The sequence below is a fragment of the Leptidea sinapis genome, chromosome 19 (genome assembly GCF_905404315.1).
Source record: "Leptidea sinapis chromosome 19, ilLepSina1.1, whole genome shotgun sequence".
In the NCBI taxonomy this organism is placed as follows: domain Eukaryota; kingdom Metazoa; phylum Arthropoda; class Insecta; order Lepidoptera; family Pieridae; genus Leptidea; species Leptidea sinapis.
Window position 1 is genome coordinate 7,001,010 of NC_066283.1, and position 17,513 is coordinate 7,018,522.

Below are 17,513 nucleotides of genomic sequence, written 5' to 3' on the forward strand. Positions count from 1 at the left end.
CCCAATTTTAGCTCGAATCATTTGACCGCCTGCAACAAAGAGCAGTTGTCGTGGATCCAGTACTCTTTGAATGGCTAGATCACTTGACGTCGCATACAGACTTGACTTCATTGTGTGTCTTCTACCGCATTTATCACGGGGAGTGCACCGAAGGGCTGTTTGAACTAATTGCTACCGCCGAATTCCACTTTCACACGACACGTCACAAATTAGGATATCACAAATCACCATCTGGATGTGTGGCGTTCTTCCAGTATGGTCTTCAATAAATTGTCTTCAACGAACTACCAAGCTGGAATGCGCTTGCTTATGCAGTGTATCCAGAACGATATGATATGGCTACATTCAAAAAGTGTACACTTTTCTAAAAGGCCGGCAAAGCTCCTGTGATTCCTCTGGTTTTGTGAGAGAATGTGGGCTGTGATCACTTAACACCAGGTAACCCGTACGCTCGTTTGTCCTCCTCTTACATAAAAAATATATAACACGGATGTCTAAAGTTATTTAAACGGTCCTAATTTTCTCGAATATCGGTCATCGTTAGATTTACAGCAGGACATACAGACAGATTTTTTTTTTCAAATTAACAGTAAATAGTGTCCTGTGAGGGTTACCACCACTACAGGTTCTCAAATGGCGACCACGTACCGGAAGACACATTGTTGGTAGGCCCCTCCACAAGATGGATCGACGATCTGGTCAAGATCGCTAAAATACGTTGGATGAGGGCAGCACAGGACCGATCGTGGAAATCTTTAAGGGAGGCCTGCAGTGGACGTCTTCCAGCTGATGATGATGAGGGTTACCACAATAATATGGAATATAATGCAGGAATCGTTTCTTTCTATTGTCTGCAAACTGTGAGGTTGCGGTTTGCCCATCGAGGGATGTGTAGGTTGTTGTTGAGAGATTATCCATAAACGTTGGCTGAAAGATGAACCCTGACACTTAAAGACGGAATGTCTCATACGTTCATATTAAACGATATCGTGTCGTGTCAAGTGATCACTTTTGGCATCACCTCGAGGAAGGGCAAGTAGGTACATCAAGTCACAGGTGCTGCATTGATAAGGTTTAACGAGCCACTCGTCTTATTTTTATCCGCCATTGTGCACAGCTCGGCGACGGAGGCTGGATTCAGAATATTTAAAATGAATATACTTGCGTTTATGAGTAAGTTATTTCAGTGTATCTGTAATAAACATAACATTAACACTTTTTATACCCACCACTCAGCTTAGTCCAATTGGTAAGTCTTTGTTCGGTGACATATTACATGTTTCTACAATAAGACACGCGAAAATCCACAGAATACATAACATAAACAGGATAAAACTTAAAATATTTGTTAAAAATAATCTGTTAAGACGGCTATTATGTCATAAATGCTTTTATAGTTGATACCTACTTGGCAATGGGCAATTGACACCAGGTCAACATGAATTAGATATTAAATAATTTAAAACATCAAATAATAGTAGATTAGTAGGCAAGGGCTGTAAGGCATCAATTGCAGCCCGAGATATTTATATTTTCTATAATTCGAGGGTGCAATTGATGCTTACACCCGAGCTAACTACCTACTCTGCTTTACATCTCGATTGTGAGGTTAGTAGAAAAAAACTGGCATTACAATAATAAAATATTATTAATTGCTGCTTCAGCTTCCATTTTCATTGAATCGGGAGTGCAGCATATATCTTCATCACTTGCAGAACTCATGTTTTTTTCCTAATTAGCATGTATAAAAAAATCCCAAAAACAAACAATATTTAAAGTAAAAGCTTTCTATTCCCGCCTTTTGTCATCTGTTTTTTTTTTAAATATTTTTTTCAAGAATGAAATTGAGCTTCGCCGTCCAATATTTAAAATTAATGGCTATTATACCCATACGAAGATAAGGCTGAATAGCGAAGCGACCTCTTGTGTCATTGGGCTGAATGCATGAAGTCTATAGCCAGTATGATGGTTAGATGTACGCGAACTTTTTGAAAGAGTGAAGAGTAGGGCTTTTCTAGCAGCATTATTACCCTAGAGCGCTAATTGGTCACCTACAAGCCCCATTTGGGGGTAATAAGGACCTACCTACCGAATATGGGAGATGTAAAGAGGATATTTATTATACAATTTTGAAGTACTAAGTGTACTGGCTCATTGCCAGACCAACTTACGCTTGAGCAGTTTTTTTTAATTCATGGAGAAAATAATTAAAGTTTGTTACAAATATGTAGTCATATTATAATTATTACATTTTACTGATAAGATAAATGAAGAACAAACCAATCATAACCAGCGTAACAGGTTTCAGAAAATAAGTACTTGCCTATAAGAAGAAATAAATATATTAGTGAAACACTATTCTGTTGTTAAATAACAAAGGACTTACGGAATAGCTGAACATTGTGAGAAATAATTGTTCTTATCAAAATCGTAGAATCCGTCCCTGTACTCGAGACGTAAAAATCATCAAAAATAAAACAAGCGTGTAATGATAAAAGCGCGCGCAATTAATTGCAGGCACGCAGTATTCTCATCATCATGGACTTAAGACTTCTACTCCTGGTCGTGATGCTTATCATGTTCGTCGGAAACTCCGTCGACGCTGGTAAGTTTATATATATATATATAAGTATAAGTGTCTGTAACAATGTAGACAGGAAGACCAATTTTAAAAATTAATCTGTTTTATTCCCGTTAATTTTTTTAATTGCTTGCCTATTTTGATGATTTTTCCACTGGCTTGTGTTATAGGAAGTAACATAGGCAATTTTTATTTAAGAATATTAATCCTATTCCTAAATATATGCGAGAAAATGATAACCCCTGAAATTGTGCAATCTAAGCAGCTAGTTAAGCAATAATTTAGAATACTTAAAGATCATGAGTGAGTTCGGAAGTGACGGAAGGATACATTTCTCATTCAATAAATTATACATTATATAACAAGATAATATAGAAAACAGATAACAAATATAATTTTCATACTATAGACCACGAAAAGAAATAAATACATCAAATAGAGATATTTTAATCATGAAACGAAGACGTACACGTAGTTATTTATTTTATTTGACTTTAAATTACTCAGATCATATTTTTCTGAACAGTTTGAAGATAATCTATGGGATTAGTTAGATGTTTGTTTAGTAGTACAAATTCCATTTGAACGAAAGCTTTTCGAAGATCTGACCATTGTCAGATGAAGGAGATATAAATCATGCAGATCATAGCAACACTCCTTGAAGTGTATTCAATAAAATACCGATCCTAAATCCATTGCATGTCGTTGCCTTTAATGAAATTACCTTAAAATGAAATTCTTTTAAAAGGATCAAAGCTAGTGTTACTGTTACTGTATTTTTAGCTATTATTTTATTAAACGCGACGTTTTCAGGGTGACAAAAACCCTATTAAAAAATACAGTTAAAGTAACACTGGTTTTAATTCATTTAAAAGTTTTTTATTTAAATGTGTAACACTCGCGTTAATCATTAGCGTTAAGCACCTGTTCTCCTGGGTTACGGTGCACGGTCAAAAATGAGCTGTTGCCTTTTTTTAAACAAACGAAAATATCATCGCCACCATTTCAATGTGTGTTCCTACATAGTGTGGTTTGTTAGGAACTTTCTTCAACGTACAAAGAAATATATTCTCGTTTAAACGTCTTTGCAAGATGTTTTCAGGTCAATTTGACATGTTGCAAGAAATTCTGTACTCTCTCCTTACAAACCGACAAGAGTCACGTGATTCCTTCGGGGTCGCAAGAGAGTATTGGAAGCTTGAACTATGAGGAAACCTCCTTTTCCATAAAATATGGCGTTAATGGTGTAGATGAATCAAAAAAAATTCAAAATTCAAAAACATTTTATTCATGTAGGTCACAAAAATGAATGTCACACAAAACACTTATGAATGTCAAAAAAAAAAAATATAAATATTGTTTCTTATTGAATTTACCGCTACTTCGTAAAGGGTTGAGCTAATGAGAAGAAAGAAGTAGCAAGAAACTCATTGCCACTCTTTTAAGTCAAGATTTACATTTTAGTTGTTTTACAAATCATTTCAATTACAATATATGCAAAGTGACGCAACAAAATACTCAAAAGTCAAAAACTGAAAGGCTTACATGAGTAAGTCAAAAAAAGAAAAAAAAGTAAATTAATACTTATAAAAACAAGAGTTATTGAGTATAGTAGATGCATCAATCCACACATACCGTAAATAAATAGAGGCATTATGTGAGCATTTCATAAAATAAAATATATAATAACATTAACTTTAAAGGAAATAATAATAATAAAAAAACACATCAAGCAGACCTCCCGGTAACAAGATCATCCAGCCCCCACAAGTAGCACCCGTTCACGAGCATGACGCATGGACCAGCCATCGCCTCCCTCGACCATATTTTAGGGAAGGGAACGACCCGCCCCACGTCGCCGCCACAAGCAGAGGCATTTAAGCGAGCATGATGATACCTGCCACGAGAAATCTACCGAATAACAAAACAATTCAAGTTCATCTACATATTATGCAATACTTACTAAATGCCTCTACTTACAATTTTGTTTCAAATTACATAAGTCATGATAATGATTATTAAAATTGATTAAAAAACAGAAACAATATTAATTAACTAAACAGCGAGATGCGCTTCAAACTCTTGAGTCAAAGTGCTACATTTTCATTATTGCAATGAATATACTGATAGAAAATAATTTTTCCAACTTAAAATGTGCATAATTTAAGAACGAGTGCTTAAAATGTACCTGTTTGAAACTCCTGTCAATATTAAATATACATAAACTCCCACAAACCTAATGAATTGGATGGGTACCATCAGCCCTTGGGTTTCCTGTTGCCTTTTTGAGTCGCTTTTTAAGCAATTTCTACAATCTCCGTGTCTTATGAAAAACCACGGAGCGACTATATCTACACCAAATGGGAACAATTTTAAATTATTTCGGAAACTACAACATTTCTGCAGTTTCCTATCTTCGTTGGTCAATGTGGCAGCACTAACTCGTTAATGGAGTCGCTTGAATATGGTAATACACCAGCAAATACGATTGTCATCCGTTAAAATATTGAATCAAGATCCGATCTGTACTTTTCTTCTTGCTGTCCAGCAATATAATATTCGACGTTTGTTATATCCATAATTTGGGTTATGATTATGATTTACATCATATAACCTCAATTACAATAAAAATTTGTTTCCCACAAAGGTTCTAAGACAATACGACATGGGTAGAATGTGAAGTCTTTTGTATTTTTTCTGATGTGAAAGTGCGTCACATCCTATTTATAAAGAAATGAAAAAATATATTTGATAACAACCGAATCTCTGTAATTTTACTGCTACAAATATTATGTTAATTAAATATAAACACAATTCATCAAAATACATTTTGTAGGTTTCTTTTATAACCAAGTTCCATTAAAACTCGAAGAATTAAAAAAACATCATCTCAAATGTATTCCTGGTAGAACTGTTATCAGAATGAAAGAAAAAGGATCAAATGAAAATTCATATGAAACTGAAGAATTGGCTGAAGAGGATGAAGACGGCAGACGCTCCCACATGAATTTTGAAGCTACAAATGCAAATTGTCTTATTTGTGTTTGCTCTGTTGAGGGTAAAGACGAATTTTGTAGTAAAAGACCAGCTAAAAATGTTAACGAATGCATTAGGATGGCAACTATTCATGAAGACATGCAGAAGAACATATTATTCACCCACAAGAAGTCTTTTCCCTTCAGAATTCGCCGAGGTTGGTTGGGTTGTGTCAGTGCAGTTGGCAACATCATTGAACGTGTATATTTATAGCAGTTTTGTAGCGCTTAAATATTTGATATATTTGTAGGACGTATAACATTTACAGACGTTTCTAAAGTTTTCTGATATTTGCAATTTCTCCATTTTTATGATAGGTATTTTGTAATTGTTTTTCTAGGTTTCAAGTAGAGGTCTTTTAGACATCATAATAGAAGGAATTTTGAGTAATTTAAACGTTTACAATTGTAATATCCATTGTCTCTAATATTTCAAATTTTCTTAAATCACAGACTATATCTGGCATAAAGACGAGATACCATTACCATCAAAAGCGAAATGCCTTCGCGGCAGCTCCTACTACAGCAACAGTTATAACGTCAATGACACAGACATTGATCTACCCTCGGATGTTGAATCCATCCTTGATTACCAAGAGAAAGATATTTGTTTCTTCTGCGTATGCGCACTTGATGGCAAAGCAACGGACTGCATTTCCCGCGAGCCATGGTTCTGTGAATATTATAGAATCCTCAGGGATCCCGCAGAGATGAGGAACCGTTATACTCAACTTTTTCAACAAGATAGACCAGCTTACTTCAGGCATTTTTCGTATAGACTTCGAAGGACAATGGATGCCGCAATTAACGAATTGATCGATGGTATGAAATGGTTTAAAAGGGTTTCTTAGGCGAGGATCTCTAATGAATTATTCAAGTTTATGTACGCTATGATATTTCAAATGTTTTATAATATGTATTTTTGGTCCGTGCGTTATTATAAAAATTATTTACTTTCATTCACAATGAAACCTAAATACGGTGAAATTTCCCTCCTGTTACCAATCTTATGAAAAATTTTTTCTTTATGTGTTTTTGCTTTGGTTTTTCCATGTTTCTGAATGAAAGATTGGTTGCAGGAGGCGACACATTGTGCTGTAGTCACCCGAATGGTCATCGGAGGAACCTACACGCGCAAGTTAGAAACAAAATTCGACAGATGAGACGAAAGGTTCCGAAAGAAAACATCCTAGCCGGCAGCCCAGCTGGAGATTACGTCGATTTTATTGTCAACAACGATAAATAGAAAAGCGTACATAAACTTGTGCTTTACAATGAAATAAAACTGTTTTGAATCGTTGATAAGATGCTGAATATCAAAAACTGTTTAAGCTGAGTCTAGGGAAATGATATCATAATATTTTATCATATATATGAAAACGTAAAAATTACCACTCACATAACATCGAGTGTCTTTCCCTATTCTTTGCATCTATTACAGAGGTTCCAGGAAATTGTTGCATAGGTTTAAAAAATATTTTTTGATTTTTCAACGTCGAAAACCAACAAATTTCAAACAGTTTTGTTTATTTCTGCGATTTCTACTTTTATAATTTATTTTTTACAAATAAAATATTAAATGTAACAATGTTTTATTATTGAACAATAATTGAGAGATATTCTTTTAGCACACACAACTTTAATGCACGTTTTTTGTGAAATGTTTACAACTGCACTGGCACATTTTTTTTACTATTTTGTTCCTTAAAATATGTAATTTATACATTATTAAAATCTTTGATGGACTTCAATCAATTGAATGTAAGTAAATTTCCAGAATTAATTCTAAATAACAAAAATTTTTTGGAGCGAAATAATTAGTGAGGACTTGGAGAGGAGACAAGAAGGTCGAAATGTTATATAAATATAACGTTATGAATTTATCAGTAGTTCAGATAGAAATAAATGAAGTAGTAGCGCTAATTCACCAGTGGGAGGCTCCTTTGCACAGGAAGCCGGCTTGATTATGGTTACCAACGGCATGTATTTCTGACATGAAGCAGTAATGTGAAAACATTACTTTGTTTCGGTCTGGAGGGCGCCGAAGATATTGAAATTACTGGGCAAATGAGACTTAGCATCTTATGTCTCAAGGTGACGAGAGCAATTGTAGTGCCGCTCAAAATTTTTGGGTTTCTCAAGTATCCAGAGCGGCTCTGCATTGTAATGGGTAGGGCGTATCAATCACCATCCGCTGAACGTCCTGCTCGTCTCATCCCTTATTTTAATAAAAAAAAATTTTTCTTCTAAATTTGCCAGTTATAGAATTCAAAAGGGTACTTACTAGTGTAAAGGAAACTCCACCTTATGTATCATCGACTAGGTGCGACATAAATTGCTGTTATATAAGCAATTGTGCTTACCAGATTTTTATCTTTATGTTAGGTAATTCTTTATTATTCATGGCACTGTTCGATATCATTCGAGAATAATCCTTAGGCGTTTATATATAGAGGTGCAATTGATTCATTGGTAAATGAGCGATCAAGTGAACATTCAGTGCGATAACTAGTGTATTTACTGATGATCAGTATTATTGTGTCACTAGTTATTGGTACCTAGATTTAGGTATTCTACTACTGTGTGATATATTGTATAAACATTACTGTTTCTGTCTGAAGGTCCGGCGCCGTGGCTAGTGAAAATACTGGGCAAATGAGACTTGTCATCTTATGTCACAGGGTGACGTGCGCAATTGTAGTGCCGCTTAGAAATTTAGGGCTTTACAAGAATCCGGAGCGACACTGCATTGTAATGGGCAGGGCGTATCAATTACCATCAGCTGAACGTCTTGCTCGTCTCGTCCCGTATTTTTAATGAAAAATCATAAAAAAAATATGTATAAATGTTTGAAAAATAAACTGCGTATTCCAACCCATTTAGTCATGACACGTAACTATTTATTAACCCAGTATCTACTGGGTTTTGTTGCACACCGTACTTTAAGTTGGTATGCGACGCTATTATGTATTTATTCCCTATTAACACATTAGAGCATAAAGTGGATCTTTATAAACATAAAAATTGGATTTCATTCCCAATTTCCTCCTCAAAAATGTTAAATTTCAATTCTCCAGTGTGTTTTCTTTATTTATTTAAGTTTTGAATTATATTTAATCATATTATGTAATCAATCATTTTAACAAGATTTATTTAACTTGCCGTGGCAATTTTTGCAACATAAATCTGAATCACCACCAAGTAAGCTAAATTTAACATATATTTGGTTTTGGTGAATATGCATCTTAGCATGACCTGGCTAACATCCACAGTTAGCACCGCATAAAGAAACATATCATCTGTTCTATCAGTACAGATAAAATCTTTCATTAAACTTCATCATCAGACCAAACCTTGGTTTTCCGCGATTTTACCAGATCAATATTAATTCAAGGCTAATTAAATTCTTCCATTCAATAAATGTTTGATGTAATGAAATTTTATCTTTAAAAAAAGACCGCTGAGTTTCTACCAAACTCTTTGAGGTCGTTCGTCGTTCGACGTTCTCAGGTCTGAGTCACTTTAATGCATTACATTAGTAGATACTGGGTTCTGAGCGAAAATCGATAAGCATAATTGAACTACTTCCATAAAGCAATAGCACCTGGCACCTTATTAAAAACATCGATTTCCATACCTTAGCTTAGGGAAGGTTGCGTCGTTCCCACATTTGAGCTAATGTGGGAACAATAGCTCTTTGGATTTAAGTCAATTAATAATTGATTGAATTTGATTGAATTATTATAATATTGCATCAATTATCTTCTTTTAAATTGTTCGAAAATAGTAAATAGATTTAACTAGTAGGTAGGAACTTCTTTGAGGTGGTATGGACTCATTGATTGGTTCGCTCCATTGCTACAATTTTGATTTCTTGTCTTATTTAGTCAAGAGTTTTATTATATAATAACATACAAATAATTTTTAGTGGGCGAAGAGGAGGAATCTGAGAATAGTTGTATTCCGTTTGTATCGCAGTATTCGGATTGTTCTGAAGGTAAATATTTATTTTTTGTATTTGTACTTCTACAAGTCGTAAATCCTTCTACTCCACAGCTGAATATCTAAGTGATCGGACAGCCTGGGACTAAATTATGATTATTTTATAGTAATAGCAATGACGGTACAATAAGTAATAGTACGGTTTATAATAAAAACTAATAATGTTTATACTACATAATGAAACTAATTTCAACAGGGCAATTTGCCCGTTTCATGCCAAGACGCATAATAAAATTGACAGGGGCCTACCTACCATAGAGTAGGCTTCTTGACGAAATAAACAGGCTATTAGCTGACCGAGTGTCAAAATTCAGTCTTGAAAATGACCAACAGCTCACCCATTTGTCCAAAGCAATCACTGCAGTTCTGTTTTCTTTAACACAACACATTCCTTTTTTTTTGTAACTAAATAATAATCTATGATTAATTAATCGAAGAAATCAAGTGAAATGCCGGGAAATAATTAAATATTCCAACAAAATAAACGCATAATTTGAATTAATAAATTTAGAAGTTTTTAAGTAATTACAATATTTAACTTTAGCCAAACTAGTTATATACTACAATAAGTTTAATACAACACCTAACAACAAATAACATTTTTAGCCAATGCATGCTCTGGATGCAACCGATGCACGTGCAATGGCGATGGAAAATGGGCATGTAAAGAAGTAATCCAGTGCCCCAGCGACGGAGAATTCGGTGAACCTGGTGATGACATTGTTGTTGATAACCTGGAAGTGCTATACTCTGGTAAACATCTAACAATATTAACATAACATAACAAACAGATGCCGAAACTTCGAAGTTTTCTACCCTCTCTGTGAACAGCTCAAACCCTTAGTGTATGTTGATGCGATCTTAATAAGAACCATTCAGAGAGCAGTAAAGTTGAGGAGATATCCAAACTGAACTTAAGAAAGGCACCGAAGTTACTGGCGAAAGAAATATAATTTTTATTTCAGAAAACGACTAAACTATAGCAATGCCTTTCATTTCTGGTTATTTCTTAAATAGGGTTTGGACCTTGGAGAGAGATTTTACCGTATTTGTTTTAAGAGTATCAAATTTACACACGGGAAATATTATAAACCAATACCTACTTAAGTCCTAAAAACGCCTTGTGTCTCGTCCTTGCCTATTGAAATACTTCCAATTTTTTCCGTATAAATTCCCTCTTCAAATTTATATAAAATTGGAAACAATTCAGGAATTTCTTTGCACGTGATATAAATTTTCTTGGTAATATTTAAATTTAATGTTATCTTAACAAAAGATTGTCTTCTTCTTCATCAAACTTTGGCTGCACTGTTGTGGTTCTTCTGGCATACCACAAAAGCACGTACAGATTTGATCCCTTACAGATAGAGGTTCTATGCAGATATTTTTCTTGTTGCAGAAGGCATTCGTGATCAAATTACAAGGAGATTATAAATCAAATGCATTTAAAATTAATGTGACGAGAATGTGAATGTTAAAAATGCTTGGTTGTTAATATGTGCACGTGCGCTTTTCTATAAATGCTAAATGGCTTAATCGTTTAAAATCCACAATAGTTTAAGAAGCTGATGCAATTTTTTATTGTTAGTTTTATTCATCCTGACCACAAAAAGAACTCTTTGAAAGAGCACCATCTCAAGTCAATTTTCAAATATGCAAATGTTGGGGTTGAGTAGGCTATCAACTGTAAAGTAGATTCTGTTGATTCAGCTACAATCTGAGATTTGAACAAGATATACCAAAATTTATGAACAGTGCATCACTCGAACGGTTGCCTCAGTTAGTTAAAGCGCTCGCACAGAACCCGAGAGGTCACGGGTTCGAGTCCCGAATCGTTCATGGTTACAAATTTAATTTGTATAAGTGATCCCAAAAGCGAGGGAAATCACTTTAAATAAGACAAATTGTGTAGATTTACATTACAAACAAGACATACAGCTGTGAAACAAATAAGATCTCATTTGAATTTTCTTATGAATTTAATCCACAGAGGTATTAGAAAAAGCAAAGAAGAGAGGTCTCGAGCTGGTGCCACCCCCACCACCGCGGACGGAAGATGTACTCCTAGGTCAGTTGCCAACAGTTTCTGATAATTTCCAATTTGGTTTGTAATCTAGTTGTGCGGTAAAGGTCACCATAACATAAATTACTTTATCTACACCCAATTTCCAAATAAGCATTACATCCTCCAAACGAGTATTGTAATGAAATTCAGTACAACATTATAATATCATCCATTTTCATAATTACACTCCATTGGATGATATTATGGTTACTAGGACTGGCTGTTTTAATGTTAGCAGTAAGCTAACTGTTTCAGAATCATTTATAGAGGATTCATATTATGGGTGTAGATAAAGTCTTGTGTGCAACTGTTGATACTTAGGTTTTAAACAGTCATGTGATACTATTATCATTACATAACCCACATTCGTGTTTTAATACCCTGTATTACAAAACAGTTGCATAAATAACTATTATTTAAAAGATATAGTAATACAAAATAGTATATCACTGATTTATATGTAATATTTTATTACTCTTTACACGTCCTCTACGTTCTTTCTTGCAGGTTACTTGATTGCTGTTAAGGATTGACACACTGATGCACTTTAATAATTAAAAATAGCACGAATGCACAATTTTTTTATTCTCAAATAATAAACCAACTTGTAGGACTCAGGTAAGCCTTGTTGCAACTTTATTGATAGACTACAAGAAATTAATATTTGTTTTTGTTTTAGGATCATCAAAATTCAGTAAAGATTTCGAAAAATATGTAGCATCTCGTGAAAAGAGATCTTTGGATGCTAATAATGTCCTAAAAGTTGCCAACAGTACTGTTAAATTTCATAACGCAGTAGACGAGATAAATAAAGGTAAAATATTTAAGTACATCACATATTTAATAACGCATAGCTTAGAAAAATTATTCACCAATAATATGTTTAAGAAGCATTTGCAAGCACACAAGTAAAGCCCGTTTATCTCTTTATTTGAAAATAATGTATTATGTAACAATTACTTTGCTCTTATTAACACCCCTTCATATTAATAATTATAATAATTATAACATGTCTATGTTAATTTTGTTACTGTCATGTCCATAGACCGACAACATGCTAGCGTATAGAATAATATAGATAGATGAACAAGACGTGCGAGAGAAGAAAATGTCTAAAGAAGATACAGCAAGGTAGAAAAGGCAAGCGAATTAATTGTTACTGAAACCGATATTGATTGACAAGTCGTAAACAGTCAAGCAAGCTTAGCATTAGCTTCTTAGTATTTTTAATATTAAACCAGGTAGCTAACACACACATATAACAAATCAAAGAAGGACACGCACGTCAGGTCGTCTATAATACGCTAGTACATTCTAAGTCTATGGTCATGCCGCCTCATGTGAGTCGAAATTATACCCTTTTTTTACTATTTTTCAGATACTTTGAAAAACAATAACAATTCAGGAACAATTGAAGCAGCTAAAGTAAATAATTTAAAACGTCCAATTCTTTCGAGAAGAACTGCTTTGGTTGATAATATTAATAAATCAGATTTGAACTCATTACATATTGAATTAAACCAAAATCAAGATTATGATCATCATATTGCAGAAAATAAGATAGATTCTCCATCTCATATTGACGATAAGCTAAATTCATTACATAGTTACTATTCAAACGATGTTGTTAAGAACCATTCAGAGAGCAGTAAAGATGAGGAGTTATCTAAACTTATTGTCAATGAACTTAAGAAAGGCACTGAAATTATTGGTGACACAAAAATAACTCCTATGTCTAATATAACTTTTACTTCAGAAAATGATACAATCACAGCAATGGCTTTTATTGCTGGTAATTTATTAAATAGGCTTTGGACCATGGAAAAAGATTCTACCGATGCTTCTTTTGAGACTGATTCTTTAAAACATGAAAAAATTAATGATCTGCTTAGTTTATTCAAAGAACCTCTTAGTATAAGGCAAGAAAACTTCTTGAAAAATGCTCTTGAAAAGCTTTCTGTAACACTGAGTGAAAATAAAAATAGAAATAATGTTTCAATTTGTGAAACATATCAGGTTAATAGTGGTGATATGAAACATGACCCTAAAAGTTCTAATGGGACAACTGACTTCGAGACTATTTATAAAAACTGTAATATTAGTAAAGGGAAAGAAAGCAATACAGAAAACAAAATGTCTGATAATATTCCATCAGAAATACATTTGAGATTAAATAACGTGCTAAATCTGATAAACAAGTATGAGAGTATTGGACAAACTATAAGTAGTCTTAAAGAGCAAACAAATATTACTAATAAAGAATTTTCTGAAGATGAAAAGAATTCAGTAAATTTATTTGCTAAGGTTTTAGAAAAGATAACTAAACTCTTAGTCCCACGAAAAAGATCAAAAAAAATATTGAAAAATATGAGAAATCTAAATCAGTTTGCGAGTAACTTATCTTTGCCAAATAATAAAAAATTAAACAGTTTGATAGGATTAGCAAAACTGTCGGTTACTGAAAAAGATAAAATAATACAGGACTACATTACCCATATCCAAAGCAATCCTAATTGTCTCCTTTCTAGAATTGCAAAAGATTTTGAATTTCAGCCCGACGTACAAGGTGATACAATGGATAAGCTATCAGAATTTTTAAAAATAAGTTCTTCCAAAGATTTGAGGAAATTTGTTGAACAAGAAAATAAAGAGTCAGATAGTTCAGAAAATTATGAAAGTACTTTGTCAACATTCAGTAGTACCCAGCTTACTACGGAATCTACAACCATTGTTTCACAGCTAAAAGACATAAATAATGCTGACAACATAGAAAAATTTAAAAGTGCAAAAGAAAAACTTAAAGCACATTTAAAGAATATCATAGATGATATTCTTGAATTGCAAAATGAAGGCAAATCTCAACAGAATAGAGCAAACTTGCATGACTTACTGCCATGTTTAAGTAATATGTTAAATAAAGACAACAATACACAAGTAAAAAATAGGTTAACACCGTTGGAAAATATTAAAAAGCTAATCGATACCATGAAGTTAGAGTTTAGATCTTCAGGTACACGTAGAAGCAATTCTCCTATTATGAGAACAGCATCATCTAGAGTGTGGGAAAGGGTAATCAAAAATATAAACGACTTACGAAGGATTCCTACTCGGAGATTAGGTGCTATTGAACCTTCCATTAAGTCTTTTGAAGATCTAAGATTGATATTGAAAAATGTTGAAGCATCTAGCAACTCTTACAAAAATTTTGCTTTATTGTCAAACGTACCACCCCACAAAAGATTAATGTTGTTGAAAACTTTAGAAGCAGATGTTAAACAACATAGGTATATTTTAGAGGCTATAAAAAGTTCATTTAATGCAATAGAACAATTTTCAGCTGAAAATCGTAAAGAAGTTGAAGAATTTATAGAAAACACTAGAACAAATACTGATATAAGCAATAGAGTATTATTATCTTTGAGAAACAATGCAGATCTAATGATTATGAAGTCTGACGCCGAATTATTGAAAAAACCATACTACCCAAAAAGAAGTGAAAGACTCTCGTCAGGATTGTTACCGGATGCTGCAAGATATTCAACACATAACACACATAGTGAAAATATTAAAGTAAAAAAGGAGCAAGTTGTTAATCAGCTTATGATAAACCGAATCCAGTTGTACCTCAAACTAAAAGAAGACGAAGGTACTGATTTAGCATCGGACATAAATTACAAAATGGGAAAGAGGGCGGTGTTTCTCCTTCGCAATGGAAACAGCAGTCTCGGCAAACAGTTATATGAATTGTTGATTCCAAACAATATAATTGAAGAACAAAGGAACTCAAGATGTAAGTAAAATTAAATAAAACTTATTATTTTAATTAAAAAATAACAGTGTGCAATTTTATTATATTTATGATTTTATTATTTTTTTTAAGCATCAAGAAGAAATGGTATAAATCTAAATAAGCCATTTATATATAACCTCCAGGAGCCTCTGTTAAATATCAATAATCACAGTAGAAGGATTCAGCCAAGAACTCAAGATCAATTATTTAAACAACTGGCTAATTTAAGTAAATTTAATTATGATACTATTTAAGACGAAATCTTTTTGTAATTTCATATTTTTTATATAAAAACAAATAAAATGTATATTTTTAATTGTTGTTTCTTTTTGTGAATGTTTATTTAATATTTCATAGACGATGGTAATAATCACTCCTAAGCTATCCTTAGCTCACCTTATCTTGTTATTATCAATGTTGAGGTCATCCTGGCGCCGAATTTCAGTTTCCATCACGATACTTTGGCATATGAAGGTTGTTATATCAGCCTCCGCAGACATTATCACTACAGGATGCGTTGCGTTCTCTTACACGTATTTCTTAACATACTTTCACCCATGCTTAATGATGTTCTATACACATATAAGGACATATCATTCTCAGTCTTAGCAGAACTGCAAAAGTGTTCTTAAAGACAATATAAGAACACTCTTCTCTTTAGTCGTGGCTCAATTGTCTCTGTCCGAATCCGGTTCTAAATGGAACATAGTTCGTAACCATAAATTAATAAATATGTTTTACATTGCTGCTTAAATTTTATCACATAAATTTTATGAATCACAGCATTGTCCTAAGGTGTATGGTTGTTTGTGCGTAAGTGATTAGAAGTAGGAGTTGCTTTGAGAAGATATTTTCACATTATATAGTATTATATTTTACTGCGTGTTGCCAGTGAGTGTTACCAGTGATGTGTCATACGGAATGCAAATGTAATCGCTCACTATGAGCCGTATGAGGAAGCTCAGAGGGCGATGAAGAAGGCTATGTTCAGAGTTTCTTTGCATGATCAAATCAGAAATGAGCGATCCGTAGGAGAACCAAAGTTACCGACATAGCCCAGATGGTTGCAAAACTGATGTGGCAGTGGGCAGGGTACATAGGTCGACGGACAGATGATTTGGACAATAAAATCCTCGAATCGTGACCAGGTACCGGAAGACGTAGTGTTGGGCCCCCCCACAAGATGAGCCGACAATATGGTCAAGACCGCCGGAATAGGTTGGATGAGGGCAGTGCAGGACCGATCGTCATCTTTGGGGAGGCCTTTGTCTAGCAGTGGACGTCTTCCGGCTGAAATGATGATATTTTACTAGACACTGGAATTTTCTGATTCTTACTTGATTAAATTTTTTCCCAGACTGTTGAAAAAAGTTGACGAAAACTAATTTAAGAAAAAACGATTATCATCTTTTTATTTTTATACAAGCTAGGGGGTAATCCTGCTCATAAATGTATACGTGGGTAACACTGAAAATGTTTAGAACTGGCCAGTTAGAAACATTGCTTATGAAAACTTTGTTTGAATTTCAATTTAAGAACTCTTTGGTAACCTAATGTAGTATATTGCATTCATTTGTCATTTGTTTTTGTGAATTGGCGGCAAATCTCAAACTCTCAGAAAAGTACTTTAATTAGCTACTGGAAATAAAAATATATTATTTTTACTTCTACGTGTACTTTAATTACAACTTTAAACCATCACCATGATCATAGATTCTTATCAGTAAGCCTTTGTTAATCAAATCTGTTCAAAAACATATAGATTTTGGATTGAAATGCTAAGGGATAACTGGGATGCGTGCTCTAGTTGTGTAGTTGTGTCCCCTCCGTTGTTGCGCTTAGTTCTGTTTGTTTAGTCGTTAATCTTCGTTTGTCTAAAAAATATATTTTCATTTGAAAAAAAATAATTAGAAAGGAGCGTTCTGATCACCTGATCGTAAGTTATCACTGCCACACAAATATTCAACATCAGCGGAATAAATTTTAACAAGAACAAAATAATCTGCGATTTCGGGTACCAGTACAATAGAAACAATAGTC

The 17,513-nt window shown here is 33.6% G+C and overlaps 2 protein-coding genes and 1 long non-coding RNA gene across 5 annotated transcripts in view; 2 read left to right on the plus strand and 1 right to left on the minus strand.

Annotated features, from left to right (window-relative positions):
- The first annotated feature begins 2,461 nt into the window (after window positions 1–2,461).
- On the plus strand, window positions 2,462–5,550 carry LOC126969815 (uncharacterized). The gene is made up of 2 exons (XR_007730453.1): window positions 2,462–2,605; window positions 5,418–5,550. It is a non-coding gene; the product is annotated as an uncharacterized LOC126969815 (long non-coding RNA).
- Window positions 5,551–5,584: 34 nt separating this feature from the next.
- On the plus strand, window positions 5,585–15,727 carry LOC126969697 (nuclease SbcCD subunit C-like). The gene is made up of 10 exons (XM_050815244.1): window positions 5,585–5,774; window positions 6,070–6,458; window positions 7,983–8,001; window positions 9,545–9,613; window positions 10,225–10,371; window positions 11,609–11,686; window positions 12,191–12,204; window positions 12,248–12,497; window positions 13,062–15,473; window positions 15,564–15,727. Exons 1-10 carry the CDS (start codon window positions 5,585–5,587, stop codon window positions 15,725–15,727), a joined length of 3,732 nt encoding a protein of 1,243 aa, XP_050671201.1.
- Window positions 15,728–17,146: 1,419 nt separating this feature from the next.
- LOC126969791 (uncharacterized) overlaps window positions 17,147–17,513 on the minus strand; it is a 37,997-nt gene continuing 37,630 nt past the window's right edge. For all 3 annotated transcript variants that reach the window (XM_050815356.1, XM_050815355.1, XM_050815354.1), the window contains exon 8: window positions 17,147–17,347. In XM_050815356.1, the coding sequence (XP_050671313.1) occupies window positions 17,277–17,347 (71 nt within the window). In that variant the 3' untranslated portion in view covers window positions 17,147–17,276. The remainder of the gene's footprint in view (window positions 17,348–17,513) is intronic.

Bases quoted from the DNA above. Each gene is read 5' to 3' on its own strand.
- LOC126969697 (XM_050815244.1), top strand. From the start codon at position 5,585: ATGAATTTTGAAGCTACAAATGCAAATTGTCTTATTTGTGTTTGCTCT. The intron at 5,775-6,069 runs GTTGGTTGGGTT...CTTAAATCACAG, and splicing joins TCCCTTCAGAATTCGCCGAG to ACTATATCTGGCATAAAGAC. The intron at 12,498-13,061 runs GTAAAATATTTA...ACTATTTTTCAG, and splicing joins AGTAGACGAGATAAATAAAG to ATACTTTGAAAAACAATAAC.